This window comes from Nycticebus coucang, chromosome 13 (assembly GCF_027406575.1).
Source record: "Nycticebus coucang isolate mNycCou1 chromosome 13, mNycCou1.pri, whole genome shotgun sequence".
NCBI classification, from domain to species: Eukaryota; Metazoa; Chordata; class Mammalia; order Primates; family Lorisidae; genus Nycticebus; species Nycticebus coucang.
In genome coordinates this window covers 9,242,506-9,266,771 of record NC_069792.1, presented here as the reverse complement: position 1 = coordinate 9,266,771, position 24,266 = coordinate 9,242,506, and the positions used below count along the sequence as shown (strand labels likewise).

The window sequence follows — 24,266 nt, the reverse complement described above, 5'->3', positions numbered from 1 at the left end:
AGGGCTCTGGCCCCATATCCTGAGGGTGGCGGGTTCAAACCCAGCCCCAGCCAAACTGCAACAAAAAAATAGCCGGGTGCTGTGGTGGGCACCTGTAGTCCCAGCTACTCGGGAGGCTGAGGCAAGAGAATCGCTTAAGCCCAGGAGCTGGAGGTTGCTGTGAGCTGTGTGATGCCATGGCCCTCTACCAAGGGTCATAAAATGAGGCTCTGTCTCTACAAAAAAACCCCAAAAAACCCAAACGTGCACTTAATATATGACCCAGGAATTGCACTCCTAGGCATTTATCCCAGAGAAATTGAAAGTTACATGAGTCATGAAAATTTTGAGATACACAAAAATAAAGAAATATGAAAATCAACTGGAAAAAAAATGAAGTCCTCCTAGGAACACCAGTAAGCTGAGCAAGGTGAAACTTGCACAGGTTGAATCAGAAAGGACATTGTCGATTGAATCTTGGTGAAGTGAAATAATGGGCTATCACACAGTGAGTCTGAAAATTTTCGTAGTGACTCATGAATAAGTAATAAAAGGCCTGTACACAATTGCTCACAGCAGCTTTAATAGTCAAAAACTAGAAAAAACTAAAATGTTCCTAAGTAAATAAATAGTAAAATAAACTGTGGAATATCCATACCATGAAATGCTACTCAGGAATTAAAAAGGAATAAAGTATTAACACATGTAATAACTTTGATGGATCATTATGCCGAGTGGAAAAAGTTACTCCCCCCATGTTCTACATTGTATGATCCCATTTGTATAACACATTTTCAACAGAAACCGAAGGAGAGGAAGGGAGCAAGGTGTGAGTGTAAGGGCTAAGGAAAGCTCTGTGATGACAGAAGAGCACTGCAACTGAGTGGGTGATTATACAGATCTATACACGGGATAAAACGACATAAAACTGTACACACGCGTTGTACTCATGTCAAATTCCTGGCTTTGATATTACACTATAATCATGTCAGGTGTACCCCTTTGGGGAAACTGGGTGAAAGGGACATGGGACCTGCCTATATTCTTTTTGCAAATGCCTCTGAATTGATAATTATTTCAAAATTAAAAATTGCATAGAAATGTAAGAAATTGCCTCAACTTTGAATCATTAACAGAAAGATTATAATCTTACAAAAATGAAATAAATATTTAAAGAAACATATAGTCAGAAAAATGCCTGCAAATATACAAAACAATAGAGGAAATAAAATAAATGAATATTGTGTTTTTAAAATTGAATACTGACCTTAGATTTGTCATCACCTGAAGCTCTTGTGGCTTCATTCAGAGGAACAGCCCCATGTTCCCTTGCCTCTTTAAAAAGTTCATTCACAATTCTCCCAGTTGAAGGTCGAACTATATGTAATCCACTGTATTCATTTTCACTTGAATAAAACCTTTAAACATAATTGTTCATAAATAAAAATATAGACTAACAGACAAGCTACATTAAAGTAAAAAGCTACAGTCTAATAATTCTTATTTAGAAAGAGACATTGTTGTGACTTCTGTTGGAAATAAGCTAGTCCCTTGCCCCCAAGAAAGCCCACATTCAGTAGAGACCTAGTTAGTGAGGAGACCTCTAGGTTTAGACAGTTTAAATATTTAGCTCTAAACTGCACATCGATGATCTATTCTTCAAAGATTTTTGGATTGAAAAGAAACCTACTCTATCATAACTCCCTGCATTGGTTAAAAAGCAGGTCATTTAGACAATTATTTTCAATAACTAATTTCTGCTCGGATTCCAACTTCATAAATGGTCCTATGGAACATAAAAGTTTCCCTTACATAAGGTTAGTATCCTACTTTTTAAATCTTCCATGATCTCTTTTAATCAATGATATCAGAAAACATAACTAAGAACGTATCAACATAGACTGTCAGTATGATGCCAAAGCTCCTATTCAGACTCTGCAGTCCAGTTTCCAGACTCACACTGAACTGACTCACGAAATCAAATGACTGGAAACTAAGAATGGGGGAAATTTTATCAGCACAAGGAAAGAGAGGTCACTGTGGAGACTTTCTTCCAAATTATTGTATGCAAAACTGAACAGAACAGAGGGAAGAGCAGGCCAGCTCTCACTTCACCATAAAAGAAGGAAAAAAGCTACCTGGACAAGTGGACACCACCTGACCCCCACTAACTGGACTCTGCAGTCCAGCCTGCCAGCGCTCTGGAGAAGTAGACTGAAGCCTGAGTTTTCCCAGAGAAGGAGCATGTGGAAGAGTTCCTCCCAAGCTTAAACAGAGGATTCAGGGTAATGGGTAAGGCTCAACACCACCCTCGCTGCTCTTGAAGTATTAGTGTTAGAGAGGAAGAACTTGATAGCAGATAATTTTGGGCAACTATGACAAATACAGGAAAACACAGTATAGATTCCTATTGCAGCCACCTCCTGCTGTATCTCCCTCGGTCCCTGTCCAGGTCTCTAATCGCCCAAAGCAAAGAATCACTCCTTTTCATCTCCATCTTGGTGAGAAAGACCTTACTGGAAACATCAGCCACAGGCAATGATTTAGTAGCTCCTTTACACTAATGGTCTTTGTTACTAGTTTAAGTCTTTGCTCACCCTAAGGTCGTGAAGATACCCTATTTTCCTCTAGAAGTTTTATTGTTTTAATTTTCACATTAAAACATGGGATTGACGTTTGCAGAAAGGAAGAGGCCAAAGAATTATTTTTCCCCTTATAAATGCCCATTTATCTGAGTATCCTGTGCTGAAATTCTTCCCCACTACCATCTTTATCATACGTCAGGTGGCTCTCTATGATTCTGAGTTCTCTATTTCGGTTCACTGGTTTCACTGTTAATCCTCACTCTCTTAACTATTGTAGTTTCAGAGTAAATCTCTAGATCTAGTAGTGTAAGTCCTCAACTTTAATTCTTTATGAATATTTTCACTAATCTTTTTTGGGGGAGAGGGGACCCAACAATATTTACTGATTCTTTAAGTAATACTCTATTCTGATACAATTTACTAAATGTAAATGAAAAGGAATAAAATTCTCTTTAATTAGCAGAAGGAAGAAGTTATCAAGAACCAGTAAAACAAGTTTTGATTTTTAAAATACTTGGGGATGGCTTCACCAACTACAAATCCCACAAATTCAGCAACTTTTGCAAGGCAATATTGATCACTATATTTACATTTCTTTCTTTCTTTTTTCAAACTTATTTTTTAAAATAATTTTTTCCTTTATTTTTATTTTTTAAAGTAAAACGGGGGCATGTGCTTGTTTTTTCCAGCAGCACCCCCCCCCTTTTCTTATTGTTTGGGATTCACTGAGGGTACAAAGAATTGGGTTATATTGATTGTATTTGTAAAAGACCCTTTTATAGATGTGTCCCGCCCTGAAGAGGTGTGCCATACACTGTGATTCCCCCTCCCTCCCTCTCCTCTACTCTCCTGCTGCTCCCTCATTCCCTCCCTCCCCCACTGTATTAGATCATCTACTGGCTTCATAGAATTGAGTACATGGAATTCTTGCTTCTTCATTCTTGTGATGTTTTACTAAGAACAATGTGTTCTACCTCAATCCAGGTAAATACAAAAGATGTAAAGTTTCCGTCTTTTTTAATGGCTGAATAGTATTCCATATACATATACCATATACCATACCAAACATATACACCATATCACATACATATAACCATAGCTTGTTAATCCATTCCTGGGTTGGTGGGCATTTAGGTTGTTTCCACATTTTGGTGATTGTAAATTGAGCTACCATAGTGATCAAAACAGCATGGTACTGGCACAAAAATAGACACACTGACATTTGGAACCGAACAGAAAACCATGAGAGGAAACTAACATCTTACAGCCATCTGATTGTTGATAAACCAAACAAGAACATACACTGGGGAAAAGAATTTCTATTCAATAAACGGTGCTGGGAGAACTGGATACCAGTTGTAAGAAACTGAAACTGGACCCGCATCTCTCACCACTTACAAAAATTGATTCAAGATGGATAAAAGATTTAAATCTAAGTCATGAAACAATAAAAATCTTCAAAGAAAGTGTGGGGAAAACACATTAAGATAATCAGCCTGCGAAAGATTTTATGAAGACTTCTGGGGCAAGAGCAACAAAAACAAACAAATGAGATTTAATTAACTGAAAAGCTTCTTCACAGCTAAGGAGAAAGCAAAAAGACAACCTTCAGAATGGGAAAAGATATTTGCACATTATGAACTGGACAAAAGTTTGGTAACTAGGATCTACACAAAATTCAAATTAATCAAAAAAAAAAAAAAGAGCCAGCTCAGTGCTCGTAGCTCAAGCAGCTAAGGCGCTAGCCACATACACCAGAGCTGGCGGGTTCGAATCCAGCCCAGGCGTGCCAAACAACAATGACAACTACAACCATAAAATAGCCAGGCATTGTTGGGGGCACCTGCAGTTCCAGCTATTTGGAGACTGAGGCAAGAGAATTGCTTAAGTCCAGGAGTTGGAAGTTGTTGTGAGCTATAATGCACAGCACTCTACCCAGGGCAACAGCTTGAGGCTCTGTATCAAAAAAAAAAAGCCAACAATTCCATATATAATCACTGGGCAACAGACATGAACAGAACCTTCTCGAAAGAAGACAGATGAATGGCTAACAAACATATTCATATTTTTCATTCAACAAATACATGTCGAGTGCTGGCTATATGCCAGGCACTGTTCTAGGTACCACGGATACAGGATTAAAACAAAAAGTACTTCTCTTTATGGCACTTACTTACATTCAATCAGGATAAGTCAGATCAAAACATACACGTGTGTAGTTATTCTTGACCCTTTGCATTTTTTTCCCTAAAACTTTTAGAACTTATCAGTTGCATGCAACTCTTCCCCATTATGCTCCAACTGGGGAGAATGAACATGTTTCTAATATTAAATCTTCCAATTCTATTTCACCCTGCCTTTGGGTCTTCTGTTAATAATGTGTGATACTGTTCTGGTACTAGTTTTTCAGTTTTTGGTAAGATTTATTCCCAGGCATTTAATATTTTTGAATATAAATGCTATATTTTAAAAATGTAACCTAATATTTTTACCTGTACATAGAAATAAAATTGATTTGTGAATATTGATCTTATATTTAGAATCAAAGATCTTGCTAAACGCAATAGAAATAAGGTTTGACTAAAAAATCTTCTGTATGCAACCAAGTCATTGCAAATAGGGCATTTTGTTTCTTTCTTTTCAGTCTATCTACTTTTGTTTTTCTTACCTTATTCTGCTCACTAAAACCTTCAGTAGAGACGGAATAAAAATGGTGATGGGGTTATTTCTGATATATTCCCAACTCCAAAAAGAAATCTTTCACTATTTTACTGCTAACTGTGATTTTGACAAGTTTTCTGTAAATACTTTAAAATCAGATTAATTTGATCTCTTTATTGTCTTTATTCAGTTTGCTGTGTTTTCTAAAATTATGAGTATTATGATTTTCACTTTATATATTTTAAGCCAGGTAACAAAATTTTGGGTCCTTCTGTCTTCTGGATGAACTGACATTTCATGACTATGAAATGTCTCCTCTTTGACTTCGGTGGCGCTTCATACCTCAGGGCTGTCTGATCTGACATTAGCACAGCTGTACAACCTTCCATTTGCTTTATATTTGTATAGCGCAGCTCCTTTTCACTTTCTCTATGCCTTATATTTAAACATTTACCTTTCTGAAGCCACACAGAGTTGTTATTTTTCTTCAACCTGCCAATCTGTCCTTTAAACAGATTATCTAGGCCACTGGTCCTCAACCTTCCTAATGCCGCGACCCTTTAATACAGTTCCCCATGTTGTGGTGACCCCCAACCATAAAATTATTTTCGTTGCTACTTCATAACTGTAATTTTGCTACTGTTATGGATCGTAATGTAAATATCTGATATGCAGGATGTATTTTCATTGGTCCGTGACCCACAGGTTGAGAACTGCTGATCTAGACCATTTGTATTTATGGTATGTTCGAATACATATTCATAATCTTATTATGCTTTACATCTCTGTTTTCTTCTTTCTTGTCTTCTATTGAAATTAGTCAAATAACTACTATTTTGTTTCCTTTGTTATACATTATTTTATTTTTCTTTTAAATGCTACCCAAGAGATTATATTATATACTCTTTAGTTATTAGACTCTAATATATAAATTATAATACTTTTACCATTTCTAGATAATAAAAGAAAACCAAAACATTTAAAATAAACTTAGTAGTAATATTAATGGCAAGCAAAGTTAAAGGCATAAACACTATGTGGTACAAACAGAATTGTTTTATATCTATTACCTGTTTATTTCTCTCATACAGCTTCCCTGTTAGATTTTAAAGGCCGTGAAGTCAAAGATCATCACATTTTATGTTCCTAGAATACCTCACACAGCTGAAATTGCTGAATAAATTAATCCTTAATGGAGATATGACTGATATAGGCTGTTTAATCAATGAATTTATGAAAAAGGAAATATTGATACTTTCATTCAAATAAAAATATAGACAAAATTAAAGCATGTGATATAGTCATAAATTATTTTAAAACTTGTATTTTCATTTTTACCTGGGCTTCCTTCTGGTCTTCTTAAGCTTCTGAAAGAGTTGATGCTTAAATGATCAAGTTTTTTTTAATAACAGTAAAATTTTCTTTTTTTTTTTTTTTTGGTTTTTTTTTGGCCAGGGCTGGGTTTGAACCCGCCACCTCTGGCATATGGGACCGGCGCCCTACTCCTTGAGCCACAGGCGCCGCCCAACAGTAAAATTTTCAAAAACAGATTTTAACTTTCTATTAATACTTCAGTTCAATAATGATATAATTACTGTATCCCCTCCATTAAGTACAGGTCTTTCCACTGACTTCAATTTATATTTAACTCAGAGAGGCAATATTAAGAATAACAGATCATTTTTAAACAATTGAAAATAAATATGAATTATTGAAGACTACATTCTTCTTTGCTAGTCTCTTCAACTCCCAATGACGACCAGACCTTACACGTATCATCTAGGCCTGGGGCCTGTACTTCTCACGCACTCCTCTGTGCAGTAAGAGTTTTGCTCCCTGTTTGCCACTAACACTATTTTATTCAAAGGTTCTGAGTTACATTCTTATCATTGACCCCAAAAGACTCTTCTCAGTTATTATATTACTACTTTCTGAAACATTTGATACTTTTAAACCTACCCTTGTCCTGTTCCTCACTTCATATCTGGGCTCTGTCTCTTTGGACTTGGATGATACCACAGTGCTGTTTTTTTGCCCAATGGGAACCAAAAGCTCACCTTCTATTTTACTGAGTTTTCTTTTCCTTCATGTGCATAACTAAGAATGCCTACGTCTTTGACTCTCGGTCTCTATTTAAACTCATTTGATCATCAAAATATTTATCCACTACCAAAGATAACATACAGACGATTCTCAACTGTGTGTTTCCACCACCCTCATACTTATGGTCCAGTGCTGTATTTAAAAGCACCTATTAGTTCTACTTAAATCAACTATACCGATTCCAAACTAAGCCTATGTTCCACATATAAACCCTTCCTTAATCACATTTTTGCCTGTATCCCAGATTGAGAACTCTGAGTCTTCTCTCTTTCCCATTTACTTACTCCCTACACGCCATGCCATCAAGTTTCAATAACAAATACCTTGAAAGTATCCTACATCAATATCATACTTTCTCCTACATTCGTTTACCATCACTGGAATCCAAAATTTTATTACTTCACTCCTTAGATTACCATAACTGTTTTCATTTTGATTTCTTTGCTTCCTTATCCTGTTCTTCCTATCACCATTTTTTTTTCTTTTTCTTTTTTTTTAGACAGAGTCTTGCTTTGTTGTGGAATAGACAACCATAGTTTACTACGTGGTCTCAGACGCTTGGGCTCAAGTGATCCTCATACCTCAGTCCCAAGCAGCTAGGACTACAGTTTTATCTTTTGTAGAGACAGGTGACTCGCTGTCTCTGTCCAGGCTGGTCTTGAACACCTAGCCTCAAGCAATCCTCCCACTTTGATCTCCTGAAGTGCTGGGATTACAGGTGTGAGTCATCACGCTCTGCTATAATTTTATATAATATTGCCATTCCTACTTTCCTAAAAGAATGTAATATTAGCTAACATTTATCAAGGAATGATAACGTGTTTATTTGATCCTCATAACAATGGTATTATTCCCATTTTACAAGTGAGAAAACTAAAACAGGAGTCTCAATGACTTAACTGCTGTTAAAACCTTATTGAAAAGAGAGAAAAAATTATAACTGAGGTGTGTGCATTTCTAGAGTTGAAGATTTGAACACTGTATGGTAGTTTTATCATTGGATTTACAATAAAACAGATATTGGCTTTCCACTACCTCCTACACAGACGTAATTTGTCTTTTTGGCTTTCAAGGTTGTGTGTATGTCTGGCTACGTAATTTGGGGGATCCAATGCAAAATGAAAATGTTTTAAGTCCCCTTGCTCAAAATTTATTAAGACTTTCAAGATGGCAACAACAAAGCAGTAAACCAAGAATGGGGCTCTTCTGAGCATGGGGCCCTGCAGGACAGCCCTTCCTGGCTCCACCCTCACCCCCCCAACCTTACTCGTCACCAAACTACTAACGTTCCTTTTCTGATTCCTCTGGTCAATTTGATTATCTTCTTCTCTGTGCTTCTTTGTTCCCTGAAGTTTTGTTCCTATTTTCTGTGCTTATTTAAATCCTAATAATCTTTTAAGGCCCACTTAAGTACCAACTCTGTGCTAGGCATCTTATATACTTTATCTCATTTAATTCTCCAAACAATACTTCTATATAACGACGGTGGAGGACATTTTCTAAGTTCTGTTTGTGATAAGTAAACTTTTGTGGATGAGTCTTTTAAAACGGCATTATGCTATTCTGAGGGGTTTTCTGTAGGTTATGTACCTCCTTTTGTAAATTAAAAACACAGACCATATTATGTTTAGAGTTTCACACAGGAAAATATCTTGGCTTGTAATGACAATGATAAGATAGTTATTTTGATTTATTATTATTATTTTTTGAGATAGAATCTCACTCTGTTTCCCAGGCTAGAGTGTGTGGCATCATAGCTCACAGCAACCAACTTTGACTCCTCAAGTGATCCTCTTGCCTCAGCTTCTCGAGTATCTGGGACTAGAGGCGAACACCACTATGCCCAACTGCTTTGATTTCTAATACTACCCGAGGGAGGGGATCATGAAAATAAGCACTCTTTTCTAAACCAAACAAAGCATAGAAATACAATGAAACTGGGAAAGTGTTGATATTGAACATAAACTCAAAGGAAGTACACACTTAGTGTTAGAAAATAAGACTGCCAATAATTTATATTATAAGCCGATTAAACACAGTTTGAGTCTCAAGTAGTATCTTTTAAGGAAGCTCATTTTTTTGGATATGTAAGTAATTCTAGAAATCAAATGTGAGGCACTACATTTGATTGTAGATTGTCTCTACATTGATAAATCCTTAAAAACTGGATTATGAGATTACAAATACTAATGGCAACATAGTTTCAGGTAACATAAAAAAGGAAAATGCTTCCTTGAAATATCTTAGTGACCATATTTGGATAGCAACAAAAATACTAATACATTCGTCTCACTGGAGAAACTCAAATACTTTGATTTGCCTACATCAAGAGAAAATTAAGTCATTAAATGTATGTTCAAACTGGAGAAACAATGGCAAAATGGTGAGTAAAACAAATACATCAATACATATTAGGTACTTTAAAACATTGAGAGAATATAAAAATTAAGGAAGCAGTTAAAAAACATAATATAGATAAAAAATAAGAATTATATATATATATATATTATATATACTGCATATACAAAAAAATTAGATGAAAGGATAGGATATTGATACAATACCAAGATACCAACCCACTGATTATTTTTTTCAGTGTTGGCCAGGGCTGGGCTTGAACCCACCACCCCTGGTACATGGGGCCGGCGCCCTACCCCCTTGAGCCAGAGGCGCTGCCCCAACCCCCTGATTATTAACATAAAGGACAGACTGTACCTTACAATGAAGTGATGTAGTAGTCAGTACCTGAACCAATTGAACACATCACTAATACTGGAAAAACCTGAAATTACATGACTCCCGATGTCACACAACAAATTGCAGACAATACTGCTTATCTGGTATTCTTTACAAAAATGTTTAATGAGAATCTGAATCATAAGGAAACAATGATCTAGAAAGTGGGACATTTTATAAAATATGAGGCCTAGATTTTTTTCACAAAAGTCAATGTAAATAGATTATGTAGCTGAAATAAAAAGACGTGAAGAATGCTCTGGATTTAAAAATTAAAAACAGGAATGAGCAAAATGCAACATGTTGGCACTGGCTGGATCTTTTTTTTTTTTTTTGTAGAGACAGAGTCTCACTTTATGGCCCTCGGTAGAGTGCCGTGGCCTCACACAGCTCACAGCAACCTCCACCTCCTGGGCTTAAGCGATTTTCCTGCCTCAGCCTCCCGAGTAGCTGGGACTACAGGTGCCCGCCACAATGCCTGGCTATTTTTTGGTTGCAGTTTGGCCGGGGCCGGGTTTGAACCCATCACCCTCAGTATATGGGGCCGGCGCCTTACCGACTGAGCCACAGGCGCCGCCCAGGCACTGGCTGGATCTTAAATCCAAAGAAAAGGCTATAAGATATGTCTCACTCACAGACTATATCTTAAATGATATTGTAGAATCCACGTTATTTTTTTAAGTTATGTTACCAAGGGTGTAAAGGAACACCTGCTTATTCTTAGGAGATGCATGCTGAAGTATTTAGAGGTGAAATGTCATGATGGCTACAATTTCCTTTGAATTAGTTGAGTAAAGGAGAAATACAATGTTATCATTTGTTAACAACTGGGTGAGGCACATGCAGTATTTACTCACTCCACTAGTCTGCTGATTTTCTCTGGGTTTTAAAATTTGTAAAATAAAAATTTGAGGGAAAAATTATAAACATTATTTGTTCTTTTCATTTAGGCCCAAAAAGATATGTCATGTTTATCTCCCCTACAGAAAGAAAGAATGTGGAGTGGTGGCAAATAAAAATAATTTCTGGTAAATTTTTAGACTGTTGGTAAACTTACAGAACTTTTGAAAACGAAATATAATTGAAAAATTCAGGTCCCTTCCCAGAGATGAGATGTGCATACTAAAAAGACGTTAATGAAAATATTACTGGCAATAAGAATACTCATGGCAGTAAAATAGACTTGGTTCTCATCACTTAAATCTTCATGGTGGGGTGTTTTTAAGGTTAAAGGATTTTAAAGGATTTTAATAAAAGCAAATATTACCTATTAGTCGTGTCATCACCCAGTGAGAACAGAGTCAGACTCTAGAAGTCGCAAATTCTTAAATGAAGGACAGAAGACCCATAGAGGAACCATGGATGTACTGTGTTACATGAACCCTTAAAAATGACTGACAAGGCTCGGCGCCCATAGCTCAGTGGTTAGGGCGTCAGGCACATAACCTGAGGCAGGTGGGTTCAAACTTGGCCCACGGCTGCTAAACAACAATGACAGCTGCAACAAAAAAAATAGCCAGGTGCTATGGTGGGTGTCTATGGTCCCAGCTACTTGGGAGGCTGAAGCAAAAGAATTGCTTAAGCCTAAGAGTTTGAGGTTGCTGTGAGCTGTGATGCCATGACTCTCTACCCAGGGCAACATAGTGAGACTATGTCTCCAAAAAAAATAAATAAAAATAAATTAATTAAAAAATATGACTGACAAAATTGAACATGAACCTGTTTTGGGAGGGGAGGGTCTGTACCTTTCATCAGATACTCAGTGAGACCTATGACTCAAAAATTATCAAAGACTCACTGCACCCAAGGAAAAAAAAATACTTGGGATATAATTTCATTGATGTCTACCCAAATATTAGCTACTTAAAGGTAAATTTTCCATGCCCTTCTTCAGCTTTATGACTATAAAAATATTAGGAACAGCCCCTAAATAATATTTATCGTAAGAAATTATAATTTTTTAAAAAACTCCAAGGCCATTTAAAATAATTTGGGATTAATGAATAAACAGGGTTATAATTATTTTTAAAACAAAACTTACCGTTGAGGTGGTGTTCGTGGGCTCTTAAAGACTGTGGTTTTAGGTCTATCGGACTTGGAAGATTTGCATTTCACTTCATCTTCATACAATTCTGCCAAGGCCAACTACATAAAAACAGGCTTGTTATAAAGTGTAACCCTAGAGATAAACCCTTCCATACAACAAGAAGTTATGAACAGATCATCAACTTGAAACTGAGTGTAAAGAGTTTTCATGAAAAAAATCAAGGCTTCGGCTTCAGATGATTCCTATCCCAAATAAACTTGTTGCATCTGTTATTTTATAGAACCCAAATGCCACATAGATGACAAATTTAAATTATAATACTTGATTATTAATATTTTAAATTAAATATTAAACAGTTTCAAAAACTATATCAGGTAACAATTTGTTTCTAAATTTGGACCTATATAACTCTTCTATAATTCTGTTAAGAGTTCTTGAACGTATTTCACTAAGGTCAGCTTCTTTACTCAGATCTCATAAAATAGTTTCATTTAGCTGTTCATGTGAATCACGTGAATGCAAAATCCAAATGCATAAAACAATTTTAAAAGCACCTGTTTAAAAGTCTGCCAGACATTTCATCAAATTTAGGGAAATTTAACTTTCTGAAAAATATAATACAATATGTTACATTGTATGTAAACCATTATATAGAAAGGAATATTACCAAATTACACATTAGAGATGTATGGCAAAATAGCTTCAAATTTAAATAAACAACTATATTAGTTCTTGATATGGAATTTAAAAAAGTAATCCAAATATTTCAGTATTGTTTCAGTTATTTTTTCCCCCAGCTTTTGAGATCTTTGGATAACAACTGGAATTTTCCCTAATGTCCCTGCGCCTGTTCAATTATAATTGTCATGCCCACAATCTCAGGGGTTTCCTTCCCCATCCCAGCCTAAAAAAACCACAAACAAACAAACAAAAAGAACAAAGTGCTCCTTTTAGAAGCATAAAGATATGAAAACTAACTCCATGGTTTCTTTCTTCAATAGGAAAAGAATAGGAAATTAAGGCAAAGGTAATTCCTTGGAAATTCTAGTTTCAACTTTTAAAATATACACAAGAAAACAAAAATGAAACAAAAATTCTATTCTCAACTTCTTTACCCACACCCCACCCACATAAAATAACTTCAGGTTTTTTTTTTTTTTTTTTTTTGACACAGGGGTCTATGTTGCCCAAACTGGTCTCGAAGTTCCCGAGTTCAAGTGATCCTCCACCTTAACCTTCCAAGTGGTTGGGATTATAGGTGCATAATACCACAACTGCCTACTTTCTTATTTTTAACACTGCTATTTTGCTAGAAATCCAAATTATAAAAGGGCTTTGTAATCTAAAAGGATTTGAATTCAAATACTAATTACTGTGTTACCTTGGGCAAATTATTTAACGTTTCTGAGTCTTAGTTCCCTTATTTTCAAATGTCTATAAAAAGTTACCCCAAAAGGTTGTTTGAAAGATTAAATAGGGTGGAGGGAAGAATAAAATGTCCAAATAGAAACTTCCAGTGATTGTTCCTCTGCATGAACACCAAATTCAACAACTATCCATACAAGCAAGCACCTCGGAACAAACAAATGCAGGTGAATGATTTTATTATGGTCTGGTTTTAACATGGTATCAAGGGAAGAGGCACTGAAGGAGGCAGAAAGGACAGTCGTGTATTCCCCACGCCACCCATCCCTCATCCCCGAGCACTGCCATGTCAGAGTACCAAGTGCAGTGACTGTGGGGCTCTGCATTGAAACTGGCCGCCTTGTCACAGGGGAACACAGCACACAGCACAGGCAAGAACTCTGCTGCTGCCCACAGAGGAAGCATTTAGACCAGCCTGGCCAGAGACAAAGATCACTCCAAAGTGCAAGTTCTGGCCAGCCCAACCACTGGCAGACAGAACGTGGCCTGAGGCCTGCAATAAATTCATAAGGAGGTCAGGTCACAAAGGCTATAGCCCGTGGGCAATTGCTGCAGCTGTGCTGGCTCTAAACCAGTGTACTTGGGCTGCACTTGACTGAGACACCAGTAGTGGTGGCCAAGCCAGTGCCTATCCCCCCAACTACAGGCAGTACGGCTCAAGGACTCAAGTGGACTTGGGGTACACCTGACCCAGAGAGACACCAGCAGTGGTGGCTAAGCCAGTGCCTGTCCCCCCAACTACAGGCAGTATGGCTCAAGGACTCTTCTTCTACTTGGGGAAAGGAAAGAGAAAAGTTTAGAGGACTTTGTTTTGCAACTTGGATATCAGCTCAGCCATACTAAAATAAAGTACCAAGAAGAATCTGAAGCCCCTGAGTTCAGGCCTTAGATCCGGGAAGACATTGCTGGATCTATCCAAGGCCAGAAAGAACCATGCTGCTCTGAAGGAAGGACCTGGTCCTGGTAGTATTCACCACCTGCTGACTAAAGAGCCCCTGGACTTTGAATAAACATCAGAGGTATCCAGGCAACAGTCATCATGGGCTCTGGGTTAGCCTGGGTTGGCTTCAGGTGTAACCTGGTGCCAGGGGGTGCCCGTGTCACTCTTCCCCCAACTCCAGCAACCTAGAACAAAATGTGAGGGAAGAGAGTAAAAGACTTTGCCTTGTAATCCAAGGAATTCTGTATCTTACTCAAGTCCATCAAGGTAGTACCACTAGGAGTCTGCGGAGTCGCTACTAGGTCTGGGGCACTCCCTATGCTGATATAGCTGCACTAACCAAAAACTTAGGTTACAATACTCAGTTCCCTTTGAATTTGAATACCTGGAATGCTTTCTCAAGAAGAACTGTTGCTGTCTCAAGTCCAGACTGCAACAATTAAAATAAATATCTAACTCTTAAATGCCCAGACATTGATGAACATAACCAAGCATCAGAAACACCCAGGAAAACATGACCACCAAGCAAACTAAATAAAGTACTGGTGACCAATCTCAGAGGGATAGAGATATGTGACCTTTTATAAAAGGATTCAAAATAGGGCAGTGCCTGTGGCTCAGAGGAGTAGGGCAGTGGACCCATATGCCGGAGGTGGCAGGTTCAAACCCAGCCCTGGCCAAAAACTGCAAAAAAAAAAAAAAAAAAAAAAAAAAAATCAAGCAGAAATTCTGGAGCTGAAGAATTCAACTAACAAACTGAGAAATACATCAGTCTCTTAACAGTGAGCCTGAAGATGGGCTATTTCAAAATACAGAGTAAGAAGCGAAAAAAGAAAAAAAAAAAAAGAATGAAGCATGCCTATAAGAGCTGAAAACAGCCTCAAAAGGGCAAATCTAAGAGTGTAAAGAGGAGGTAGAGACTGGGGTAGAAAGCTAATTCAAAAAAACTAATAACAGACAACTTTCTAAACCTAGAGAAAGATACCAACATTCCGGTTTAATAAGCGCACAGAACACCAAGATGATTTAACCCAAATAAGACTACCTCAAGGCATTGATTAGTCAAGCTCCCAAAGGTCACAAAGAAAAGGTTCTGAGGGAAACGAGAAAAAAAAAATACATACAAAGGAACTCAGTCTGTCTAGCTCAGACTTCTCAGTGGAAACCTTACAGGCCAAGAGAGGGTGGCAAGACATATTCGAAGTGATGAAGGAAAAAACCCTTAACTCTATCATATTATATACTACAAAAATATCCTGCAAACATTAAGTAGAAATAAGGACTTCCTGAGACAAATAAAAATCGAGGGATTTCATCAACACCTGACCTGTCCTTACAAGAAATGCTAAAAGGAGTTCAATACAAAAGAAAGGACATTAATGAATAATAAAAAACCATCTGAAGGTATACAACTACCTGGTAATAGTAAGTACTCAAATACACAATATTCTATTGCTGTGATTATGGTACAAACCACTTCTACACTGAGGAAAGACTGAAAAAAAAAAACCATCAAAGACAACAACTTTTTGAAAGACAGTATGAAAAGATACGGATGAGAACAACAAAAAGTTGAAAAGTTGGAGGGATGGAGTTTCAGGTAGAATTTTTGTTAGATTTCTCTTGGCTTGTTTGTGAGTAGAGTTATAGTACGTTTAAAATAATTGTTTTGTTTTTTAGAGACAGGGTCTCAGCTAGAGTGCAGTGGCATCATCATAGCTCATTACAACCTCAAACTCCTGGGCTTAAGCTGTCCTCTTGCTCAGCCTCGGAAGTAGCTGGGACTATAGATAGGTGCCATCTCCACATCTGGCTTATTATTATTATTATTATTATTTTTTTGTAGAAATGGGGTCTTGCTCTTAGTCAAGCTACCTTTGAACTCCCAATCTCAAGCAATTCTCCTGCTTCAACCTCCCAGAGTGCTGGATTATAGGCTTGAACCACCACACCTGGCCTGGTTATGTTTTTTTGCAAGCTTCATGGTAACAGACACATAAAAAACCAAAAGCAAAAAATTAAGACACACTACTAGAGAAAATTACTTTTAACAAAGGAAGAAGAAACGAAGAAAAAAAAGACCACAAAACAAACAGATATCAAATAACATGGCAGCAGTAAATGCTTACCTATCAGTAACAACACTCAATGCGAATGGACTAAACTCTCCAATCAAAAGACACACAGTGGCTCAATGGATTTAAAAAAAGCCAACTATACCTTGCTTGCAAAGAACACACTTCACTTAAAAAGACATGTCGATTAAAAACAGAGGGATGGGAAAAAATGTTTCATGATAATGGAAACGAAAAAAGGGCAGAAGTAGCTATACTTCTATTAGATAAAATAGATTTCAAGACAAAAACTATAAAAAGAGGCTCGGTGCCTGTAGCACAGTGGTTACAGCACCAGCCATGTACACCAAGGCTGTCAGGTTTGAACCTAGCCCAGGCCAGCTGAACAATGACAACTACAACAAAAAATAGCTGGGTGTTGTGGTGGGTCCCTGTAGTCCTGGCTACTTGGGAGGTGTAGGCAAAAGAATCGCTTAAGCCCAACAGTTACAGGTTGCTGAGAGCTGTGATACCACAGTACTCTACTAAGGATGACAAAGTGAGACTCTGTCTCAAAAACAAAACAAAACAAAAAACTATTAAAAGAGATAAAGAAGGTTATTATATAATGATAAATGGGTCAATTCAGCAAGAGGATGTAACAATTCTACATATATATGCACACAACACTGGGGCACCCAGATACATAAAGCAAATATAAGAGCTAGAAAGAGAGATCTCAACACAATAATTATTGAAGAAAAATAGACTTCATGACAAAAACTATAAAAAAAGAAGGTGATTAAGTAATGATAAAGAGGTCAATTTGGCAAGAGGATATTAAAATTCTATGGCTCAAAGGAGTAGGGCGCTGGCCCCATATGCCAGAGGTGGCGGGTTCAAACCCAGCCCTGGCTAAAAACTGCAAAAAAAAAAAAAAAAAACCCAAAAAACAACCAATTCTAAATATATGTGCACCCAACACTGGAGAACCCAGATACATAAAGCAAGTATCAAACCTAAAGAAAAAGAGAGAGATCCCAATACAATAATCATTGGAAACTTTAATAGTCCACTTTCGGCATTAGATCATCCAGGCATAAAATCAACAACAAAACCCTGCACTTAACGTGCACTACAAACCAAATGGACTCAAGAGGTATTTATAGAACATTTCATCCAACAGCTGCAGAATACACATTCTCCTCTTTAGCTTATGGATCATTCTCGAAGACACACCATATATTAGGCCATAAAACCAGTCTGAAAAATTCAAAAAAGCTGAACTTCTACCAAGTATTTTCTCTGACCATCAGGGAATAAAACTAGAAATCAGTAACAAGAGGAACACTGGGAAATATACAAACACAAGGAAATTAAACAATATGTTCCTGAATGATCACTGGGTTAATAAGGAAATGAGGAAGAAGGAAGTTTAAAAATTCCTCAAAACAAAAGAAAATGAAAACACAACATATCAAACCTATGAAATACAGAAATAGCAGTAAGAAGAAAGTTTATTGCAGTAAGTGCTACATCAAAAAAAAAAGAAAAGCTTTTTTGATGTAAGTACAACAAAATAGTAGAAAAACAACTAATGATACATCTCAAAGAATGAGAAAAACAAGAGCAAAGCAAAACCAAAGCTACAAGAAGGAAAAATAATGATCAGAGTACAAATAAATGAAATTGAAACTAAAAAATATATACAAAAGGTCAACAAAATGACAAGTTGGGGTTTTAAGAAGATAAACATAATTGACACGTCTTCAGCCAGATTAAAAAAATGAGAAGACTCAAATGAACAAAATCAGAGATGAAAAAGAAGACATTACAACTGATACTGTAGAAATGCAAGTATTGAACCAAGTATTCCTACCAAGACTGAACCAAGAAGAAATCCAAAATCTGAATATACCAATAACAAGTAATCAGATATTAACAGAAACAGTTAGAAAAATTCTCCCATCAAAGAGAAGCCCAGGACCTAATGGCTTCACTGTTGAATTCCACCAATTATTCAAAGAACTAATACCAATTCTATTTAAAGTATTCCAAAAAATTAAGGAGGAGAAAAGACTCCCAAACTCACTTTAGGAGACATTACCCTGATACCAATATTAGACAAAGACACAACAAAAAAATAAATTATAGGCCAATATTTTTGATGAACATATATGCAAAAATCCTCAAGAAAATACCAGCAACCCAAATTCACAACACGTTAAAAACATTAGTCATCATGATCAAGTGGGAGTCATCCCAAATATGCAAGGATGTTTCCACATATGCAAATTGATCAGTGTGCTACATTATCTCAACAGAATGAAGGACATAAAACATATCATTTCAATTGATGCTGAAAAATCATTCAATAAAATTCAGCATCTCTTCATGTTAAAAACTCTCAAAAAATTGGGTATAGAAGGAGCTAAGCTCAACACAATGAAAGCCATATATAACAGACCCACAGCTTGAATCATACAGAATGAGAAAAAACTGAAAGCCTTTCCTTTAAGATCTGGAATAAAACAAGGATCCCTAGTCTCATAACTGTTATTGAACATAGTACTGAAGTTCTAGCTAGAGTAATCAGAAAAATAAAGAAAGGGCACACAATCAGGAAAGAAAAAAGTCAAATTATCCTTTTTTGCAGACAATATGATCTTATATGTAGAGAAACCTAAAAACTTCACCCAAAACCAATTACAACTAATAAGTTCAGTAAAGTTGCAGAATACAAAATCAATATACAAAAATTATTAGCATTTCTGTATGACAAGAGTGAACAATCTGAAGAAACTAATCCCATTTACAATAGCTACAAATAAAATAAAATACCAAGGAATAAATTTAACCAAGTGAAAGATCTCTACAATGAAAACTGTAAAACATGAATGAAAGAAATCAAAGAGGACACCAAAAAAAGTAAAGATATTCCCAGCTCGTGGATTGGAAGAATTAATATTCTTAAAATGTTCATACTACCCGAAACAATCCACAGGTTCAATGCAACTGCTGTCAAAATACTGACTTCATTCCTTACAGAAATAGAAAAAAAAAAAATCCCAAAACATATATGGAATCATAAAAGACCCGGAATAGCCAAAGCCATCCTGACTGGACAAAACCAGAAGAATCATATTACTTCAAAATATACTACAGAGCTGTAGTAAACCAAACAGCATGGTATTGACATAAAAACAGACACATAGATCAATGGAACAGAAAAGAGAACCCAGAAATATTAATAAATCCATACACCTATAGTGAATTTGTCTTTGACAAATTTTGGACAAAAATGTCCAAAACAGATAATGGGGATAGCACAGTCTCTTCAATAAATGGTTTCAGAAAAATGAGTATCATATGTGGAAGAATGAAACTAGATCCTTCTCTCTCGTCTTATACAAAACTCAAATCAAAATGGATTAAATGCCTAAATCTAAGACCAAAACTATGAAACTACTAAAAGAAAACCCTGGGAAAATGCTTCAGAATATTGTTTTGGGCAGGAGCTTTTTGAGTAATACCCCCAAAGCATAGGTAGCCGAAGTACAACTGAGCAAATGAGATCACATCAAGCTAAAAAGCTTCTGCAAAGGAGGGAAATAAAGAGACAAACCACAGAGCGGGAGAAAATACTTGCACACTTCCCATGTGACAACAAAAGATTAATAACTAGAATGTATAAGGAGCTCCAACAACTCAGTAGGAAGAAATGAAATAATCTAATTTAAAATGGGGCAAAGGATCTGAATAGACATTTCTCAAAAGAAGACATACAAATAGCCAACAGGTACGTGAAAAAAATGCTCAACATTTTTAGTTGTCAGAGAAATGCAAATCAATGATATATCATTTCACCCCAGAACCAATGACAAGGAATAATGATATTCAACAGGACTAAGATGATATTCAACACGATTAAGATCCTGTGGCAATACAGCATAAGACATTCTTACTCTTTTCTCATTTACAGTACTCACTATAAAGCCCATCCTCTCGAGCCCAACTTCAACCCCCAATATAAGTACCGAAGTCATCCCTAATTCCACCCACCCCCTTCCTACCTCTATGGAAACAGAATTAAGAACAGAAACCTTTCTTTTCTTGACATTATTCTAGAGCAGTGGTTCTCAACTTTCCTAATGCTGAGACCCTTTAATACAGTTCCTCATGTTGTGGTGACCCCAACCATAAAATTATTTTTGTTGCTACTTCATAACTGTAATTTTGCTACTGGTATGAATCGTAATGTAAATATTTGATATGCAGGATGTATTTTCATTGTTACAAAGGGGTTGTGACCCACAGGTTGAGAACCGCTATTCTAGAGGCAAACTGGGACAGAGTATACAATTAAATACCTTAAACGATGGTTAAAACTCCCATATGTGGATGGACTGAGGGATGTCAGAAGAGACAAGGGTCTCTGACAATTCAGAAACACTACTGAATACTGAGGAGGCTTTAGGCTTAGTCTTGTCACTAACAATCCTTTTAACTTTCCCACTAGCCATTTCCCAATTTGGAGGGATGAAGAGAGCCAGGAACACCTCTTAGTTTGATATTCAAATGAAATTCCTGGGCGGCACCTGTGGCTCAAGGACTAGGGCGCCGGCCCCATATACCAGAGGTGGCGGGTTCAAACCCAGCCGTGGCAAAAAACAAACAAACAAAAAACCCCTGCAAATGAAATTCCCAGGTCTAAAGTTTGTAAACTGGAGGCTCCCACTACTGAGGGGCCTTCTGGGAAACAACTATGTATGTAGCTTTCCTCTGGTTGGACCTGGGACAGACACTCTCTTGTTTAGGTGCCAAGAACCCTACATGCATGGCAGCTAAGATATACTTATTTAAAGGTACTTTTGTTTTTTCCAATTAGCATCACATCTCCCTTTTCCTCACCAGGAAAGCTGTTGGTGAAGCAAGAAGTACTCCACTTCTGCAAAAACTGCACCGAGTAACTCACAAGCATGTCTAGATTAAACAATCAGAAGATAATCTATAAATAACCAATATCCAAGAAGCCACTTGAGAAGAACATTATCAATTCTTTTAAACCTTTCATACATACTTTATTTCTTGATATGTCCTCACTTTGGTTGTTTTCGAGTTTCACTGCAAGTTCTTCACATTCATATTAAATTCTAAAGGGAAGACTATCAATACTAAACATTGTATTTGATATACCAAATCATCCTCCCAAAGGAAATCAATTATCTTCCTACTGACCTATCAGAAGTAGATAGAAGATGAAAAAAACAAAAACCAAAACCCGGTCTTCTAAATATTAACGGAAACTAAGTCATTCTCACAATTAGCAACACCTACCAGCATACACAGGTGCCTCCACCGTTAAACCATTGATCCTCTGGATTAAATCTGTAAACAATGCCAAGTATCATGTGGTCATTAACTAAGCTGTTCTCACTTTTCGCATAAAAAGCAATGTATTTAAAATAGGGAAAGGGTATTAAGTTACACAGTACTGTATTAACTTTAATGGCATTAGAATGGACTAAGCAAAGGAAGTTACAGCATCTTTCTCCTTTGCGGAAAAGAAACCAAATATTCACCAAGCAAGTACTGAGCCAGGGTAATACTGAAATTGGGCACAGGGCTTTTACAGACATTTTTTAATTCTGACACATGTACCTCTATCATCCTCAGTTTGCAAATGAGATGCTGAGAATCAGAGAAATTAACACATTTTTCCTAAGTTCACACAAGTACTAAAGGCAGGCCCAAGAAGCAAACCAAAGTTGTTCTGACCACTAAATCCATTTTCCTCCAACACCTCCGGCTACCTCTTAAGTGATGTGGTCCACATCAAAGATAAGCTTGATAATAGCTTCTTATTCCTTGCTTCTTAATCACTGAATCAACTATGGGCACTGGAACTATTCTACACGAGTTCACTTTCTAAACTTACACTGAACTCTCCAATCTCCAAATTCTTCATTTGGGTGCCTTATTTTGCCACCCAATCATACCCTATCTTAAAAAGTTATGCTAAATGCATTCACATCCCATATCTCAAAACAAACACTCCCCCTCCCACCCCCATAACAACAAGAAAAAGCTGTAGGATTCCAAAAGGTAGAAATGTTTTTTACACTTCTGTATACTTCAACACCAGCACCAATTGCGGATTTTATGGGCTATATATTTCTGCATTCCCCAGAGCTTGACGGTCTGTTACTGCGACAGGTGATGACTACACATTTTATTCAAGTATGTAGAAAGTGTGGCTGTAAAACAGAACTGTTCTGCTGAGGTTTATAGATTCAGTCTCATTCATTTTTTAATTATAGCTCCTTACAGATACTTACCTGTTCGATTTCATCAATTATCTTATAAAGTGACAGAAAAAAAGCCTAAAAGGCGCAAAGTGGTGTTAGTATCTAACAGAACCGGATTTGGTGCACTCGTAAGAAATGCTTGTGTCCTATAATATTACAAAGTATTCCACGTTGCCTACGTGCAGTGTTTTATGGCTTTAACTCATCTCTTTAAAACAGAAAAGATAACAGATACAGAAAAGTATCTGTTTTTGCATGAACCAGTCTACTGCCCAACCAACCCCGCGAAGTGCCATTCCAAATTAACAGGTGCTTTTTCACATCCCACTTGGGGTGGTGCAGAAACAAGGCACGGACGCTAAAGACTCGGGCACCTGATTCCACGACCCCCACCGCGTGACGCGCCCACCCGGGGAGACCGGCGGCACCAGGGTCCCAAGTCCACCCCCCAGACAGGGTCCAGGACAGGCTCGGCGGAGCCCAGAGGCGCCTCCCGCTGGCGTCCGCCTACGCCGACTGTCGCGCTCCCTCCCTCGGCTGCCAGCCGCACCTGCAGATCCCGCGCGCTCGGGGGCCGCGGCACTGAAGACCTCCGGTCTTGCTCGCCGGACTCGCCGCCGTCTCCGCCCTCCGCCATCTTCCGCCGACTAGCGGCACCCGCCGCAGACGCCTTTCCGCAACTTCCGGGTCGGTTGCCTGGAAACCGTGGGGGGCGGGGCTCTGTGAGGCGCCTGCGCGCCGAGGTCCCCGGAACCTTCCCCGCGTTTCCGGCGCCGTCCAGCCTTTTATTTCCTTGAAGGAGGGTATCCCAGAGAGTTTTTCTCCCTGGAAATCCCTGTGTAAGTTTCATTTTCCTTCTTCCACAAGTTTGAAGGCGCTATAGGCCGCTCTAAGAGGGCAGCATGGACTCGGAGGTTCATTTAACATAGTAATGTAAACGTCTGGATGTTTTATGTGATGAAAATGGGCACTTCCCCTTCTAGCCTTGGTTCGATTCTTTCATCTTTCCTGTCAAGGACTGGATGGTAGGTACATCGCCCCTACATTAGGAGTTGGTACTGAGGGTGAAGGACACCTTCAACGCTGTGTGCAAGCCGGAGACAGTCAAGTGCTCTGCCTTCACTGTAATTAATTAAAACTCCTGTCTTATCCCAGGCACTTTATGCCCCAGAAATGCAAAGATCAAGAGAAATAGGCCCGGTCATTATGAAACTCGCAATCTAGCAGGGAAAAGAGAACAGGGAAGGGATAATATAATGCAGCTTGCAGTAGAGCTTCGCAGAAGTGTGAGAGGAATGTGGGGCGAGAGGGACTATTATGCCCGTGCCTGCTGTGTGCATCATGCTAGGTGCTGGACTTTAGAGCTTGCCACTCCAAGGTTTGGCATAATGATTATTTTGGGCTAAAAGTACTTGAAAAACAGCAGGT

General features: G+C 37.7%; 1 protein-coding gene across 2 annotated transcripts in view; it reads right to left on the bottom strand.

Annotated features, from left to right (window-relative positions):
* The window catches only part of UBXN2B (UBX domain protein 2B), a 35,531-nt gene extending 12,029 nt beyond the window's left edge, over positions 1–23,502 (bottom strand). For both annotated transcript variants that reach the window (XM_053559404.1, XM_053559405.1), the window contains exons 1-3: positions 23,389–23,502; positions 12,106–12,209; positions 1,247–1,397 (exon numbers count right to left, since the gene is read on the bottom strand). In XM_053559404.1, coding sequence (XP_053415379.1) covers positions 1,247–1,397; positions 12,106–12,209; positions 23,389–23,475 — 342 coding nt within the window. In that variant the 5' untranslated portion in view covers positions 23,476–23,502. The remainder of the gene's footprint in view (positions 1–1,246; positions 1,398–12,105; positions 12,210–23,388) is intronic.
* Positions 23,503–24,266: the final 764 nt, after the last annotated feature.